At 33.1% G+C, this 19,018-nt stretch overlaps 1 protein-coding gene across 1 annotated transcript in view; it reads right to left on the minus strand.

Annotated features, from left to right (window-relative positions):
- Nucleotides 1-18,385, minus strand: part of LOC117168535 (dynein light chain 4, axonemal-like) — a 41,077-nt gene extending 22,692 nt beyond the window's left edge. The window contains exon 1 of the mRNA XM_033354274.1: nt 18,170-18,385. Within this exon, the coding sequence (XP_033210165.1) occupies nt 18,170-18,235 (66 nt within the window). The 5' untranslated portion in view covers nt 18,236-18,385. The remainder of the gene's footprint in view (nt 1-18,169) is intronic.
- Between the last annotated feature and the right edge of the window lie 633 nt (nt 18,386-19,018).

Here is a 19,018-nt window from a genome sequence, read left to right on the forward strand (position 1 = left end):
TCTTAGCGTCAGATAGTATCCGTATTCTCTCAACAATATGCTGCCTGATGGTCAGCAGCTTTGACTTGTTAAGTGTTTGATAACGGGTCCGGAGTTCGCGCGTAGTAGATGCAGTCAATCACACATTGAATGCGGGACGCGTACTGTCTTTCCCAGCCTATCTTTATGGCAAGTTGATGCATTCGTCTTTTGGTCTTATGATCAGCCGTTGGTTTTGTTTTACGGTTCGCATCAGTCAAAGCTCTCGCTGCATTATACACACAATAATTGATAGCCCAGAGGTCGGATTCACCGGAAAAATGTCCACGAAGCTCGTCATCCATTTCAGCCAGATCTTTAGGCTTGAGAGAAATCTTGGTGTTGATGTTTCTCCGGGTTGTAAAACATCGCTCTTCATCTATTGGATGCCTGCCCGCGGTTGGTCTTAGTGTCGCCTCTCTTTCTTTGTTGCCAGCTTGTTCTAGCTGTGGTAGAGTAGGCGTTCTGCTTACATAGCCCCTTTTACGGAGTAGTTCAGCATGGTTTCGTAGACGTTGCTGCGAAAAGTGCGATAGCTCAGGGTGTTTCTCGCACCACAGAACATGCAGCCGTGCCATGTAGCCCCGTTCACGGGCCACACTCGCATCGTAGCACGCTAGCAAGTCGTGATTTAGTCGCTCCGTTCACCTAAAGGTCCCGAGATTTCGCCGCACCATCGCATTGAATACATTTTCATTGGCTCCCCCAGCTCGACAGCGGTCGGCATTGTTTGCCGACCCATTGTCGCGTGCCCTGCGAGTTCTGTTGTTTTGAATCGCACTTACTACAACTATGTTTGGTGTTGTCATTGTTGTTCCCACGAGAAGCTAGGGAAAGGGTTTTGTTCATCCTTGTAGAGCCCGGCATGCAAGGATAAGGCTGCGTACTTTAAGAGGTCGCCCGGTATCCCAGAGTCATTGTTCTAGACACCTCACCCAGGTGCCATTCAGCCTTCGGCACGGTTTTCACACCTCCGCTTGGGGGTTAATTCCTTCGGGACCACCCCTGGACAATTGTCCGCGACTGCCTATTGTCAATAGGTCCTTCCGGAGATTAAGGAGGATAATTATCCATCGATGAAAATACTTTTGGTTGGTGGAAATCGTGACATGAGCAGGATAAAAAGGACTACGGGTACCGCTAGCACTCACAGTAGTCGGCACTAAAGTCCACTACAACACATTGCCTGCCGTCCCGCCAACTCCAGCCAATCAGCGCACGAGCAACAGGAAGGAGAAGGCTAGAAGAGGAATAAGCCGACAGCACGCCGAGTCTCGTTTTCATTCTTTCGTTGGTGGTGCCGGAGTATCCATTCTCGCGTTAACGACTACGAGTTTTTCTTTTGTGGCTAAATGGTCGGGATCGGAGATTCTAGGACTAAGAATTAAAGTCTCAAAAATTCGAAGATTAAGGATTAAAGATTCAAGGAATTCAAAGATTTATTTTAAAGACTTAATACTTTTCTATTCGTTCTGGTACACTGGTTCGACACGTGGCCATTTTCGAGTGAATTTAATTTTTTGTTTAAGTAGAATGTATATTGATGAATCCGATTCTTCCTTTTGCGTATATTAATTTGGCTCATACGGCGCTCGGTTTTTGAGATAATTGTATGGCACGTGTTCGAAACGGGGCCCTTGACTGGATCTGATTGTAGAGTCAAAATTGGTTTCAGCAACCCTAAAAATGGTTATACCATTTAATGATTTTATTCTTTTGTTAAGATTGATTTTTGGGTAATTTAAAAATTGCTCGAATGTGCTTATTTTTTCTAACTGTTGTTTGATTATGACACCCCGTACTTTTGATAAATTTACAAATTATGACCACCCCGTAATTTTTATGGAGCTACAAATTATGACCATCAATTAATTTGGTCAAAGTTATAAATTATGACCATCCCTTAATTTTGGTAAATTTACAAATTTATGACCATCCCTCTATTCTGTTAAATTTATAAATTTCAACTACACTTTTGTCTGATTATGACCATTCCTCATCTTAGATGAATTTATGAACTTTGATCATCTCTTTTCTGAATATGACCACCCCTTAACTTCGATAATTACGACCATTCCCCCGGCTTTGATGAATTTATGAAATATGACCATCCCTTTTCTGAACGTAACCACCCTTTAAATTTGATAATTATGACTCTTTCCCCGTCTGTGATGAATTTATGAACTATGACCATCCCCTTTCTGAATATGGCCACCCCTTAACTTTGATAATTATGACCTTTCCCCATCATTGATGAATCTATGAACTATGAACACCCTTTTTTTGGTTTTGAATTGGTTAACCCCTTTTGCTGATTTATTGTTAGCTCTTTTTCTTTGATTTTTTTATCCCCTCTTGAAATTGTGGAACTTCAATATATACGCTGAGAGGTTATGTTAGTTTTTTTTTTGTAATTTGATAGCGTGAACTTTATTGTAAAGTCGTGGAGTAATGCCAACGGCAATGGTCTTAATCTATTGTAGATTAGTTAGTTTAGGTTATGTAGATAATTGTATTTAGATTATTTTTTGAGAGAGTTAAAAAATTGTTTATACTTCATTGTATAGTGGAGTAGGATTACCGCCTGGGCAAATAAAGCAATGTATCGCCAGGAGAATTAATATATATTCAAGGTTAATAAACCACTTTCTAATTGTAATATTGAGATTTTAACTGATCTTGTTTTATTTGGATTTAGGGATTTCTTCCTTTTTTTTACCATCCACCACTCCCTCTACCATTAACTAAATTTTCAGGGCTGAGCTAGCATATTTTATTCCAGTATACTATATCAAACGGGGATCAAGTTGTCATATTGGGATTTGTAGCCAAATTTTGCGGTTATTGAGTTATGTTCTAGAATTTTATTGCTTTTGAGATTTTGCTGTAGAATATTGTTATTTGGGATTTTTGATGTTTTGAGTGGCTGTGGAAAGCTTGGCGCCCAACCTATCTTTACAGAATAAGTTCTTGAATTTTAGTGTCCGGAAGATATAGTACCGAAGGTAGGTGTTGATTTTGTTTTTGTAAATAAAATAACATTCTCACAATGGAATTGAGGGATTTTGGAAGGGAGAAAAAAGACCCAGGGCATGCGTGCACAGATCCAAGTTGGATTGGAAGAGTGCTTTTCTGGAAAACGGGCATTCTGTTTGGGACCTCTGATTTATTCACTTCGTCGGAAGAATCAGATCTCTATTTTAATTTGTATCCTTGTTTGAAATTTTATTGGTTGCATTTAAATATATTATATTTTATAATTGAGCCACTATTCTCGTTATTTATAATTTGAATTCTCCCGGTTTATCCCAATGAATAGAGCGACAAGAAATAGCCTATCACAAGAATCAAAACCCACCTATGGGCTCGGCTCGTAACATAAACTCCTCTGCTGCTCCATCTGAAGTTGAAATTCATGAAAACCCGGGCGTATATTACCGATATTTGTCGGTTTTTGATGTACTCGTGCCTCTTTTCTCAACTATGAAACACGTGCCAAAGTCTTGCTCTCTAATAATAGCAGATTTTGGACAAATAATGCTTTGGAAAACAATGCTTTGGCAAAATCGCTCCCTGCCGTACTGTACAATACCAGTGATCCCAACTTTGGCATGTTGAGCTAGTACGCTTGCCCGGCGCAGCGACTCTCATTAGTCGATTTTGGCGCGCGATTCAACCCAGGTATAATTCACAATTAATGAAATTAAGCAACATCATTATTATAAATTAATATCAGAAATTATGCAATTTGTGATGTAAGGTTAGAAAAAAATACCAGCGAGTATATTTTTTAAATAATAACATATTTTCTTTTATTTCGAAAGATGAATTTTTATTTAATTAACAACGGTTTTTAAAGAAAGCGGCATAATGTGACGTTTCTGAATTAAGAGGAACTGTTTTCAGCTGAAAACATTATTTTGAGGTATTTATCTAGTATGATTGTTTTTTGCAACGTAAATTTTTACATGAAATTATGCAGATATTCATACATAGTATATTAAATGTTAGAAATATATCCATTTAAAAATTAGTTGGTGAAATATAAGTTAGTCTTTCGAATTAAAAAAAGAACAATTAATTAAAAAATATATGCGTTTTTATTTTTTTCTGGTCATAAATCACAATTTACGAAGTTTATGATATTAATGTGCAATTTACAATGAGTATATATTCAATTTCGATTATTGTTAATTATATCCAATTTGAATCGCGTGCCAACAGTGACCAATGATAGTCGCTGCGCCGAGTCCTAATATCTTCAGCGCGGCGCTATTTGTCCCGTCATTCCCTGTTTTTCCATTGTAAGCAATGGGAGTAGACCACTTTGTTTTTATTTTTTAATAAACAAAATGTTAGTTCATTAAAAAGAATATTGGAATGAATACAATGTTACTCATTTTATATTTAAAAATAATTTTCCAAACGTTGTATGTAAATGCTAATGGCAAACATGAATTAAAACGTCACCCAACAAACTTGGTAAAGTGGAATCTTATATTTGAATTTGAATGAAAAGGTAAATATAATTATTTTATATCTGAAAACGCAGTAAATAATATTTATATCAATAAAATATATAAATAGTTTTGTGAAAAAAGTTTTAATAGTATACAAGTTCAAACTTAATATTTGAGGGTTTAGCGAGTACCTACACTATTGAATAGAATAAGAAAAATGTAATTAAAAGTGAAATACATTTTTATTCATGAAAATATAACATAAAAATACGTAAAGAACATTAAAAATAGTTTATTCAATAATTCAAATTGTTGAAGAAAAATGATTTTTCTGGGGAAAAAATATAAATTATAATTTTACAAAACGTTCAAGATGTGAATATAACCAATGTTTTAACACATTTGTTTTAAAGATTTAAAAGCATATAATGATAAAGGGGCGATTAAAGGAATGTATTTTTTATTTTTCACTAATTATTAAATAAAATGGTTTCAAATGTAAATTTAGTTAAATTGAATTAGAAATACATTATATACATTATATATGCATAAGCGACAGTATTCAAATGGTAAGTTTAAACTTAGTACTATTCATATCATTGTCCTGGATTTTTTTTACATTCCATTAATAATATTGTTAATTTGTTTTTGACAATCAACTTTAAAAATCGTATTTTACTTTTCATTCAAATTCAAATCTAAGATATATTCCACTTTGCCAGGATTATTGTACGATCATATAAATCATATTACGTATTTAGTATTCATAGAAAATGATTGGAAAAGTATTTTGTAATGTTAAATGAGTTACATTGTTTAAATTTCAAAACAAATTTTGCATGGAAATAGCATCTTATTTACTAAGAAATTAAAAACGTGATTTAGTCCCATTGCTTTTTATGAAAAAAACAGGGAGTGATGGGACAACTAGCGCCGCGCTGAAGATATTAGGAACTAATCAACTTTGGACAGTTGCGGGGTCAAGTTAAAATCTGAAATATGGAGATATGCACAGGGCTTATTATAAGCATAGGAAGTAAACAACTTTGTTTTTATTTTTTAATACGCAAAATGTTATTTCATTAAAAAGAATTTTTGAATGAAAAAAATGTTACTCATTTTATATTTCAAAACAATTTTCCAAACGATGTATATAAATGCTAATGGCAAACATGAATTAAATCGTTACCCAATAAACTTGGTAAAGTGGAATATTATATTTGAAGTTGAATAAAAAGTTAAATATAATTTTTTCATATCTGAAGACGCAGTAAATAATATTTATATCAATAAAATATATTAATAGTTTTGTGAAAAAAGTTTTAATATTATACAAGTTCAAACTTAATATATGAGGGTTTAGCGAGTACTTACACTATTGAATAGAACGAGAAAAATGTAATTGAAATTGAAATAAATTTTTATTCATGAACGTATAACATAAGAATACGTAAAGAACATTAAAAATAGTTTATTCAATAATTCAAATTGTTGAAGAAAAACTATTTTTCTGGGGAACAAATATAAATTATAATTTTACAAAACGTTCAAGATGTAAAGATAACCAATGTTTTAACACATTTGTTTTAAAGACTTAAAAGTATATCATGATAAAAGAGCAATTAAAGAAATTTATTTTTTATTTTTCACCGATTATTAAATAGAATGGTTTCAAATGTAAATTTAGTTAAATTGAATCGGAAATACATTATGTCCATTATATATGCATAAGCGACAGTATTGACATGGTAAGTTTAAACTTAGTACTATTCATATTTTTTTCCTGGATTTTTTTTTTACATTTCATTCATAATATTGTTAAATTGTTTTTGAACATAAACTTTAAGAATCATATTTTACTTTTCATTCAAATTCAAATGTAAGATATATTCCACTTTGTCAGGATTATTGTACGATCATATAAATCATACTTCTTATTTATTATTCATAGAAAACGATTTGAAAAGTATTTTTTAATGTCAAATAAGTAACATTATTTTAATTTCAAATTTTTTTGCATGGAAATAATATTTTATTCAATAAAGAATTAAAAAAGTGATTTAGTCTAATTGCTTTCTATGCAAAATCAGGGAGTGATGGGACAACTAGCGCTGCGCTGGAGTCATTAGGAACTAATCAACTTAGGACAGTTGCAGGGTCAAGTTAAAATCTGAAATATGGATATATGCACAGGGCTGCTGTACAATACATCGATTAGCATGGCTGAATAAAGCAAACATGACTGAGCCAACACAATTTTTCTTTCTAATTCAGTTAGAAATTCTCAAGAAAACTCGGATTGCCATTATCCTCAAAATATTTCTTACAGTGCACTGTAGTCAATCACACACTGAAGCTCGTCATCCATTTCAGCCAGATCTTTAGGCTTGAGAGAAACTTTGGTCTTGATGTTTCTCCGGGTCATAAAGCATCGCTCTTCCTCTCTTGGATGCCTGCCCGCGGTGGTTCTTAGTGTCGCCTCTCTTTCTCTGTTGCCGGCTTGTTCTAGCTGTGGTAGAGTAGGCCTTCCGCTTACATATCCCCTTTTTCGGAGTAGTGCGGCATGGTTTCGCAGACGTTGCTGCGAAAAGTGCGATAGTTCCGGGTGTTTCTCGCACCACAGAGCATGCAGCCGTGCCATGTAACCCCGTTCAGGGGCCACACTCGCATCGTAGCACGCTAGCAAGTCGTGATTTAGTCGCTCCGTCCACCTAAAGGTCCCGTGATTTCGCCGAACCATCGCATTGAATACATTTTCATTGGCTACCCCAGCTCGACAGTGGTCGGCATTGTTGGCCGACCCATTGTCGGGAGCCCTGCGAGTTCTGTTGTTTTGAATCGCACTTACTACAACTATGTTTGGTGTTGTCATTGTTGTTTCCACGAAAAGCTAGGTAAAGGGGTTTATCCATCCTTGTAGAACCCCGCATGCAAGGATAAGGCTGCGTACTCTGAAATGTCGCCCGGTATCCTAGAGTCACCGTTCTAGACACCTCACCCAGGTGCCATTCAGCTTTCCGCACGGGTTTCACACCTCTGCTCGGGGGTTAATTCCTTCGGGACCACCAATGGACAATTGTCCGCGACTGCCTATTTATTTTTGTAACCATATTCAGAAAAAACCCTTGGTAGATGGACCCTCTCTCCGCAACCCGAGGACGCGCTCGGTTGCTTTGTCATAGGCCCCTCGGTTTGATTCTAGAGGAATAAAAAAAAAATATATATATATATCATCCATATCACGGACGTAAGAAGTGGTGATGGCAGAAATCCTGCGGTTAAATGGCAGCCATAACCACGTCAGTAGATAGAGCACACTATGGGAAATTTGAAGTGGGGGTCCCGCCATGACAGATATTATGGGAAATTTTGAGTAGGGAGTCCGACATGACAGATATTATGGGAAATTTAGAGTGGGAGGTCCGCCATGACAGATATTACGGGAAATTTTGAGAGGGGGAAATGCGCCATGTCCGATATTATGGGAAATTTGGGTGGGGGTTGACCTGTACTCTATAAAATTAAGAAAATTTTCGAAGTTTTGCAATTTTCAAAATTTTACCCTTTTTCAATTTTAAAAATCTCAAAAAATTTAGTAATTTTCAAAAACATTATCAACTTTACTAATTTTTAAAATTTTCCTATTTTTCAAATTTTTTTTTGAATTTGAAAATTTTCAAAATGTTACTAATTTTCAAAAACTTTATCAATTTTAATAAATTTCAAAATTTTACCATTTTTCATTTTTTTTTTAACTTTAACACTTTCAAAAACTTTATCAACTTTACTAATTTTCAAAACTTTATCAAATTGACATATTTTCAAAAAATTTCAGTCTCATTGATATTCAAAATGTTACTAGTTTTCAACATTGTATTATTTTTAAAAATTCTAGTCATTTTAAAAGGACAGATGAATTAATTAAAAAGTACTTTTCCCGGTGTCACGACTTTTTACTTATTTCTTACAAAAAAATGACTGGTGCACATTTTGGAAAATCTGGAGTAGAGCACAATTAACATAACCATAATAAGGGTAAACATAACCTAAAAAGATACATAAATCACTACTGAGCATGGCAGAAATGTCAGCGTTCATACATGACTTACTGTGCTCAGTACCCTGAGGAATTTAGAGAGGGGTCCTTTGGAAAATTTGCCTGTTGGGTGAAGAAATTAGATAGGTAGCGAGACTTATATTAATAAAAAGAGGGCATCATGTCTAATATAACTTTTTAAATGCAAGAAATTGACAATGGGGGGATGGGACACGGTTTTCCGAGAAGTTCTATGTCACGTGCAGTGCACATGTACACGTCTCAGAGTGAAGCGCCCCGGCTCCCCTGATAGAGAAACAAGAAATGGGACTGAGGCCTGTCGCCCTCCAACGGTGGAAAATCGAAAAACCGTAACTTCAGGCTTTTTCGTGGATGTCAAGAAAAGTGAGCTACGATATAAAAAAATAACATCTTAAATACCGATTGACGCCACACTAGGGTACAGGTCAGAGAATTCAAAAATGACAGTTTTTATTTTCAGTTACATTGTTCTTTATTAATGTTTCTTTACTAATGTCTTTTTACAATAACAAGTGGTGTCATTTGAAGAAAAAATATTATTATTTAAAAAAGTGTAATTCTTTTGGTAACAAGTATTTTACTCCTACTGCATGATTAGAGATACTATTCGAAAATTTTACAAAAATATGATTGGTATTAAACATAATTCTAAAATCTTGAACAAGTACCTTACTATATAATTGATTTAACGCTTTATAAAAGAAAACATCTTGGCACTGGATATCAAACCCTAATATCTTAAGCAAACACATTAAGAAAATGAATGAAATAACAATTTTTACTTTCTACATGTGAATAATGTTGTACTGTTTTAACTTAGTTATTCTTTCAAAATTCAAAATGTATCTGCTTTATCCCATATTATTCCGCAAAAATTTCCAAATGAAAAACAATGTGAAAAATCTCACAAAATTGAATACATATGAACTCAAGAATTATTTCGAGCATAAACTATTATCAAGAGGAAACTTTTGCAAAAAACAAATTTTGTCATTATCGATCTTAAAACTGAATCTAGTTTCTACAACATCAATATTTCACTGCAGTGCCAACATTTTCAAAAAAGAACATTATTTTCAAACGTATTTTCTCATGTCAACAATGTTTAAGCGAAAATTACTTTTGTCAATTTTAGCTCAAATAAAAAGCGCAAATGTTTCCCCGAATACCAGTCAGGAGAATGTTTAATACAAAACTAAACATTATACTTCCGAACAATTTTTTGAACTAAGATTATTTATAGTATAGGGATATTACTACACAAATGAAATTTCGTTTTATTGGTCATAATATTGCAAATATATTTGTTATCATTTTACAGAATATTTTAAAATAAAAAATTAGAATATTAATTTTCAATTTGAAAAGAAGACCTCTCCATATATCAATCAAGGAAAAATTTGAATAAAAAACAATATTTTTAGCTTTCTACAGACAAAAAAATTATTCAGAAAATAAAAAAAATCTGGTTTATTACTGTTAAAAAATAATTTTTTCGTGATACACAGAAAATTTTACAAATTTCTCTAATGTCTATTGTGAATCGAATAAATAAATCGATAATACATCTGTCTTACATGAAGAAAGTTTCCCTAAACGATAATTACTCTTTTATAAAAAATCTGCAACTTTGGAAAAATATAAGTAAAAAATATTAGGAATATCGTATCTATTCGAGTAGGCTTTCTCATTTCTGGATGAAAACCTGAATCGTAGAGAAAATTTCCATAATCTAAAATTATTCATAGAAACTTTACATTCCCTCTTGCCGTTATTAAGAACTATTTTTGCTTACAATAAAAAATAAAGCATATAAAGATAATACGAAAAGCGTTTCAAAATTTCATAATTTTCAATTTTTTCGAACCATAGGAAAGAGAATTTTGTCTTCAGATTTAAAAAAATTTGAAACACTGTAAATATTGTTGCATTTATTTACCATGCCGGCATGAAGCATGGTATGAATGTACAAAAAACTCGCACCTTACATGGTTAAAGGAAATAATTCTTTTGTCCAAAAACTATATTAGTAAACTGTCACTTAGACATGTGAACCATTTTATATTTATTAATGGACACATTTAAACCATTCGGCTTATTCGTCTTTTTTAAGTTGAAAAAAATTTTTATGCTAATCTTTGCATAAAGTGATTAGAATAACTGTAGAATGTATTTCAAAAATAGAAAAAATTATATCACAAGGAGTTCTATACACATGCCCAAGTGACAGCTTACTAATCTAGTTTTTGGACAAAGGAATTATTTCTTTTAACCATGTAAGATCCGAGTTTTTTGTGCATTCATACAATGCAAATTTTTGGTAAGTTTGTAGGGTACAAGTCAACCACCATCTAAAATTTCCCCTAATATCTGTCATGACAGATTTCCCCCACTCCATATTTCCCATAATATCTGTCATGGCGGATTTCGCCAACTTTAAATTTCCCATAATATCTTTCATAGCGCATTTCTCCCACTCCAAATTTCCCATAATATCTGTCATGGCGGACCTCCCACTCCAAATTTCCCATAATAGCTGTCATCTGTTTGATGAAACATTTACTTCGTTTAGTATACTGGAAAGCACTGTGTACATCATTATCAATTAAAACTTCACCACATTTCTTCTAAATTATTGCTGCTTGTAGCTGCACTAATTCATAAGCTTATGGGTTTTCATTAGCCGGGAGGATTTCGGCATATTTTAGATATGTAAAAAAAATAATCTAGACAATTTTAAATAAAATTTGTTTATTTGAGAAGAGATTAAACAATTTTAGGAAAAATTTAAAACAGTTCAGAAGATTGTTAGGACCGTTCAAACCTTGGAAAAAATTTTAATATTGAATAAATTTTCGAAAATCTTTAAAAGTACTCCAATGTTTTTTATCTATTTTAAAATTGAAAAATTTGGAAATATCTTCTGAACTAACTTAAATTAACGATAAAATTGTCTTCAAATCTTCGAGATTTTTTTCTGGTCATTTTGGAAATCTTATGTGATGTTTTAAAATCGTTTCAAGTATTCTCTTAAAATTGAAAATGTTTGAAATCCGTTGAATTACACTGAAATCCATTGAAAACTATTGGGTTAAGAATTCTGAACCTGAATTCTGAATTTTGAACCTTAAATAATATATATTTATATAATTTATATTATAATTAATGGCATCCCTGAAGATCCTGAGTTCGTTGATAGAAGCGCTATACGACACCTTTGCCCTGGAGAGACTTATACATACCTGGGCGTGCCACAGAGCCGCATTCAGGATGTTACATCTCGCTTTTCGTCCATAGAACTACTTCAAATGAATAGAGTACTACCGGGACGGCAATCATGTTCGTTGCAGATACTTTGTTCCTCGACGACATTCGGAAGACCAAATTCTCGGATGAGACGTTTGTATCTGCTTCGAAGAGTATCCTTTATAGATGTAACATCCTGAATGCGGCTCTGTGGCACGCCCATGTATAAGTCTCTCCAGCGCAAAAGTGTCGTATAGCGCTTCTAAGAACGAGCTAAGGATCTTCAAGGATGCCATTAATTGTAATATAAATTATATAAATATATATTATTTAAGGTTCAAAATATTTTCGTTTTATTTACACGAAAAGATTTATGCATAAAATATAAGAAAGTGTTCTATCATAAGAGTATGTTAACAACCTACCCTAATATCACGAAATGTTCCGGGAACATGTCTGGAACGTTCCAGGAACGTTCCCTGAGAGTGTAAAATGTCCGCCGCTTGGGAAGGTTCCCAGTGGGTAAACTTGGCTTAAAATCATGCTAAGGACGCCTTTTTCTGGACGTCTTTACGCTTTTACAAAAAGACGTCATGAGCAGTGACGTAACTTCCTTAACGTGAAACCCCGCATTGCGGGGGGCCTCCTTCTGTGAGGGGGCCCCTTACGGCCAGTGGTAAAATTATATTTTAATTTCAATTTTATACATTCTGATGCATTTTAAAATAATTATTTTTTTTAATTATAGAAATTCGAAATAATACATTTACAATTTTTTAATTATCTTAACAAATATTATTTGTTTAAACAATTCTTTTTCCGAAAATGTATATTAAAACCGCATTTTATGAATTAAAATTAATATTCTATTATTTTGAGGAGTAGTAAATTCTGCTAAAAGCTTTATGGCAATGTATATACAATAAATTTTTTTTCCTTGTACATTTCTTTTAAATTGAGCATGCATTGCTGGCGAATACAAATTGTGAAATATTGAAACGACGTTTTTAACGAAATTTACAATTCGAAATCACTCACTATTATTTTTAATTCAGAATTCTTAATCCAATAGTTTTAAATAGATTTGAGTGTAATTCAATGGATTTCAAAAATTTTCAATTTTAAGAGAATACTTAAAACGATTTTAAAACATCACATAAGATTTCCAAAATGACCAGAAAAAAATCTCGAAGATTTGAAGACAATTTTAGCGTTAATTTAAGTTAGTTTAGAAGATATTTCCGAATTATTCAATTTTGAAATAGATAAAAAACATTTTAGTACTTTTAAAGATTTTCGAAAATTTATTAAATATTTAAATTTTTTCCAAGGTTTGAACGGTCCTAACAATCTTCTAAACTGGTTTAAATTTTTTCTAAAATTGTGCAATCTCTTCTCAAATTAACAAATTTTATTTAAAATTGTCTAGATTATTATTTTTTACATATCTAAAATATGCCGAAATCTTCTCGGCGAATGAAAAACCATAACCTTAGGGATTAGTGCAGCTACAAGCAACTATAATGTAGAAAAAATGTGGTGAAGTTTTAATTTATAATGATGTACACAGTGCTTTTCAGTATACTAAATGAAGTAAATCTTTCGTCAAAATTACTTGAACCAGAAAATAAAGATTTAAGTCGTGCACTTAGAATCTCAAACACTGCAAGGAAACATTCGAAAAAGTACAGACTTGAGTATGAAAAGTGTAAGGAAGAAGCTACACAAATATCTCAAAAAGTGAGTATTGAACCAGTCTTTGTAAGAAAACGGAAACCCAAGTGTGAGATGCATTTTAGTATTTGAGAATATATTTAAAAATCAATGTCTTTAATTACAACTTAAGGTGCCTAAGGTCCTATTAGATATTGTGAATACATATTTGATAGAGAAACTACAGATTCGATATCATAAGTATTTCAAAAAAGAATTCTCCTTGCAAATCATCAACTTTATCCCATTTTTAATAGTAACGGGTTCAATGAGACGTCAACAGTAAAAGATGTTTACCGCACTTTACTCATTAAATACAGCTTCATGGAAAGCGATTTTTCAGAAGTAATCTCTTAAAAATTAATTTAATTCTGCATGTTACAGTATGGCAACTTGCGAAAGGACGTTCAGCAAATTAAAAATTATACAATCCTATTTACGGAATAGAATGCATCTACGTTGATTCTTAAACCTACATCTACTGACAATCGAACTTGATGTTGCAATAGTATGTTGTATTACAAGACATGAAATACAGCGATTGTAACGAGTGTGAAGGTTGCTGCCCGAGCGAAGCGAGGGCTGCCTTCACACGAGTTGCGATCATTTTGTTACATTCCTAGTAATGCATATTGTTTTTCATAGCGAGTCTATTGAAAATTCGAGTTGAGTTACCTGTAGACTCTACCTACCTACGTGTCTATTCTAGAGCTGAAAAAAAATGTTTTAACCCTAGGGATGTAAACACAATGTTTCAGCCCGCTCTACACGTACCGAAACTCGAAGACAAAATGTTTCAACCCTAGGGATGCAAACACCGTGTTTCGACCCACTCTAAAGGTATCGAAACTCGAAGTTTCAATAGATGCGCTATGAAAAATAATTGGTTATCGAAATTGTTATTAATAAGTTTGTCAAAATAAAAGCGAGACGAACTGCAATATAGCAACGTACAGATAATTTTTCCAACAGTGCAGTACTAATTTTTAAGTCAGAACTATGTATAATTTATGATATAAATTGTATAAAATAAAATATAATTGTAATATATTATAAAAAGAACTATGTGAGATATTTTATTTTTTAAATGTATTCCAGCTACACTTATACGCTGCTTGCTTTTTAATTTTATAAGAGGGGCCTCCTAAACATTTCTGCGGTTGAGCCTACACGGCTGTAGTTACGCCACTGGCCATGACGTCGTGATAAAGACGTTCTAATTTAGTCCCATAAAGTATATTTTAAAGATGTTACCAGAAAGGACAATCTCGTAAGGAGTATCATTATTCAAAATCAACCCAAATTTAAAGTATTTATATATTTTTCTCTTACAAGACTTGAATGCTTAGATGCTCCGAAATATTAAAAAAAAAACTGTTTGAGATTTAATTTTTAAGACTTATTTTTTAAAGTTCCACTTAGAAATATTTCGGCTATGAGATTTCTCTGAGTTTTATTGTCAAAATGTTAACGAAACCAAAAACATCCTCTAGAGTAAGCCCGAAGCTGTTCTAAAAGTGGAAAAACTGTTTTATCATAAATTTCTAAATTACACGGAGATATCATAAAGTCATCATAAAGACACCATGAAGACATCATATGTTATTTCCGTTTAAAGTTTAAGTTCAATGCGCATAGGAATTCCACTAGTTTATGCGTAAAATATGAAATACCACAACCCTAAAATCACTAAAGTGGTATTTTTTAGGACAATGATGAATCCCTTACTAGGATTACCTGAAAAACTATAATATACAAGATACATTACGATTTGAATTAGGAAATTCTGCTAAATTAAAAGAATCAAATTTCTTTAATGAAGTACTTTTGACGACTACCCTACCGATAGAAATATCAGAGTATATGCTAAAGATTCTCAAGGCTCTGAGAAGCTCTGGGAAATTCTCCGCAGGCACTCAGGTAGATATATTTAAAGATCCAGGTAGCTCGTTTAAATGTTTTAAAGGCTTTAAAATGTCCTTTCGGAAATTGAAATAAAAATTTGATCATAAATAACAAGCAGAGAGGCTGAAATTGAAATAAGAATTCGATCATAAATAACAAGCAGAGGCATGCTGGCGGACCGACGGAACCGAATGGAGTCTCTATAAAGTACCCGTAAAGACCCCATTCGGTTCCTTTTTAAAAAACTAAGAAAACAGCAGGATCAACTTTTAAGCTGTTGAAATTCGGATTCTACATTAAAAATTGCATTAGAAACTCACTGAATAATCGCAATACATTTTCTTGCAGCGTTAAAAACTTTAAACAATAAAATACCTGTCATTTACGTGGGCCGAAGGCGCCTTCAAGTGCATCTTGTTTTGGTAGCAGTCAATAAGCGTTCCGTCGGTAACTTTAAGAATTTTGTCTGGATGCTAGCGCTACGTAGTGGAAACTTTAGACAAAAACACTGCGATGCAATTGAGAGAATTTTATTTTTAAACTTCGCGCGCAACATACTACTTGAGCTATTATGGATGCTTGAAGTCACCTTCAGCAGAAGTTAATTACATTTTTAGACATTTTTAACGCTGCAAAAAAAGTGTTGCGATTACTCCTTGAGTTTCTAATAGAAAATTCAACGTAGAATCCGAATTTCAACAGTTTAAAAGTTGACCTTGGTTTTTTTTAGTTTTTTAAAAAGGAACCGAATGGCGGCCCAATGGGGTCTTTAAGGTTACTTTGTAGAGGCTTCTTTCGGTTCCTTCGGTCCACCGCCAGGGGCTATATCAATAGAATAGCCGACACTCAAGGGTCCTTTGTTAAGTTTTCGGATTAAAAGTTAGAAAGAGATTTTTTAATTTCATAGTTAACAGCCTAAAACATAATAATTCGGAATCTACGGGTTTCGATGATTTCAGATATCTAACTTTTTTTTTAAATGTTTAAAATTGCAATTAATACAATGTTTCTCGTAAATGGAATGAGATACACCAAAAGACACGACATTTTTTAATTCAACTAGAAAACTGTATATTAGTATATAAGTTATAATTATAAATTAGTATAATTATAAAATTCATGAATCGAAAAAAGTGTTGAGAATTTGAAGAGAAATTTCAAAAGGGAGAGTCGGGTTAGCGACGGTCAACTACTGTAAATAACTCTGCTTGTCCGGTACGTTACTAATACAAAAAAAACATCATATTACCGTCGGATCACAGGGGCCTGAATCTCTCTGACTATTTCTGAGACTAAATCATTCAAATCGAACTTGAACATTGGCTCAAACCGGCCAGGCTATTTTTCCTGAAAATACTCAGAGATTTCTATCGGTAGGGATACTACTTTATTTAAATAAAACAATTATTTTCATAATACAATAAATCAAGACGTGGTAAACTACGTCGTAAACTATATGTTTAACTGCATCGTTTACTAGTCCAATTTCCGAAATAGTATACGATGTCGATTACAACATGGCTTACCACGAGGTTCACTACATAGTTTATGAAATAGTTTACGACGTATTTTACGATGTCGAAATATATTTTTTATTAATTAATCTGACCATGTATTTGTTTTAATTATTGTTGTCATTGGGTTTATAATATTCCCTGGCGGACGGAATAAACAGAGAGTGTACGCTATAGCGTACACTTTACTTTAAGCGCATCTTATTTCAGTATCAGCATATTATGGATGCGCTTGAAGTAGCATTCAGAAAAACTTATGGCATTTTTCTAAATTTTGACAGCTGCAAAAAAAAAAATTGCAATTACTTCATGACCTTCTAACGGCAATATTAAGGTAGAATCTGAATTGAATTAATTGAAATGTTCATCTTGCTGTTTTTTAGTTTTCATTGCGTGATACGCAAATAATACTATAAGGATACGATAAGGGTACACTGTAGCTTATCCTCTCAGTTAATTCTGTCCGCTAAGGTTTCAAATTTTATTTACTAGCTATATTAATAATTTTATCAAGAAATAATTTTTTTAAACTCTAAAAAATAATAAGATAAATCACGTAAATATAAAATCCGAACTGATGCTTTCAAAATGCATCGCCAAATTAAGTTTAATTCATATAAAACTACATATTTTTATGATCTTTTCTTTTTTTCTAATGCAATTCAATCCAAAATCCAGACTACCGGTTTAGCCGGTTCAGGAGGCTGATCTGGGTTAAATAAACATTGATAAAGGTATATTATAATATTACATTAAAACAGAGACATAAAAATATTAACATAGATAGGCTCAGATGTAATGAGGGGATTGACAAAAATAGAGACAGGGCAGAAATTGCTATGTTCTTGGGATATCCTGGAATCTTTTTGGCATTTTTTGCATTTTCAAAAGTCCCGTATGCGATATCTACAAAATTTTAATATCTCATGTAGAATTTTAAAATATTTCTGAAAGGTTCAAAAAGTATCCCATAAGTATCTGAATTTTTGCCTTGGTGTGATATCCCGTAGTTATCCCTACGATATCTACCTTAGAAAGAAAGGTATAGTGTATAATAATTCAGTCCTCATCTTTTTGAATATTGAGAATAATTACATAAAAGAGAACTGGAAGAGCTATGTTTCGATTTCTTTAACTGGCAATTCTAAAAAAGTATAAAGTTGATCCTACTATAGACTTGTGTAAGAATCCAGGAATAAATACAGTGCGCTTATAAAAAATTTTACAATATTTACCTTGCAAAGAGGATACGTGTGAATGACAATTGATGGAACTTTCTTTTTCACTTCACCTGCAGACATTGCTGTCCTGCTTTAATTCTATACTGATCCAAGGGCTGATGATATTCTGTGGAATTTATATTTTTTCACTAATACTTTTTCTTTGCACAAAATACACGTGCAATACCTATTCTAAGATAAGCAAGCAAAGATAAGAAGTTTAGGTTAATAGGAAGTAAAAATGACAGTCCACAGTATTCAATTGTTATAAACGTTATTCACACAATTTAATTTTTTTTAATAAACGAAAAAGTTTTCGAATGCTTTTTTTAATCTGAGGAGTAAGCCACATATAATCCACAATATATGTGTGTATATATATATATAATTAAAAATTTGTCATAAGGACAACCGCAGGATTTCGCCGGGAGCGGGTGCTAATCTGAAAAATTGCATTGCACAACCGTGAGATAGGTGGTTACAGTCTGTAAAGGAATCAATACGACGATCCAGCAAAAGCCTCGTGGACCCTAAGAACACGGAGCGACCCAAGGACAACCGCCTTCTGCATTTTTCCCGCAAGTGTTCTAGCATATTGTTGACACGCAGGGATGCTTTTTAGGCTATTAGCAAGTGAAAGCTTGGAACCTCCAAGAGCGCCGATGATAAGGGCGATCAGTTTAACAGAATATTCCAGGTACAATCGTTGCAACTCCCTTATAAGGTCTCGATACCTCTCTTTCTTTTCATTCTCCTTGGCTTTGATGTTTTCGTCAGCTGGTGCCGAAAATTCGATAACGAACATGGTTCGCTTCTCGAAGTCAAGAAGAACCATGTCAGGCCTCGAGTGAGCAACAGAAACAA

This window comes from Belonocnema kinseyi, chromosome 1, assembly GCF_010883055.1.
Source record: "Belonocnema kinseyi isolate 2016_QV_RU_SX_M_011 chromosome 1, B_treatae_v1, whole genome shotgun sequence".
Taxonomy (NCBI): Eukaryota; Metazoa; Arthropoda; class Insecta; order Hymenoptera; family Cynipidae; genus Belonocnema; species Belonocnema kinseyi.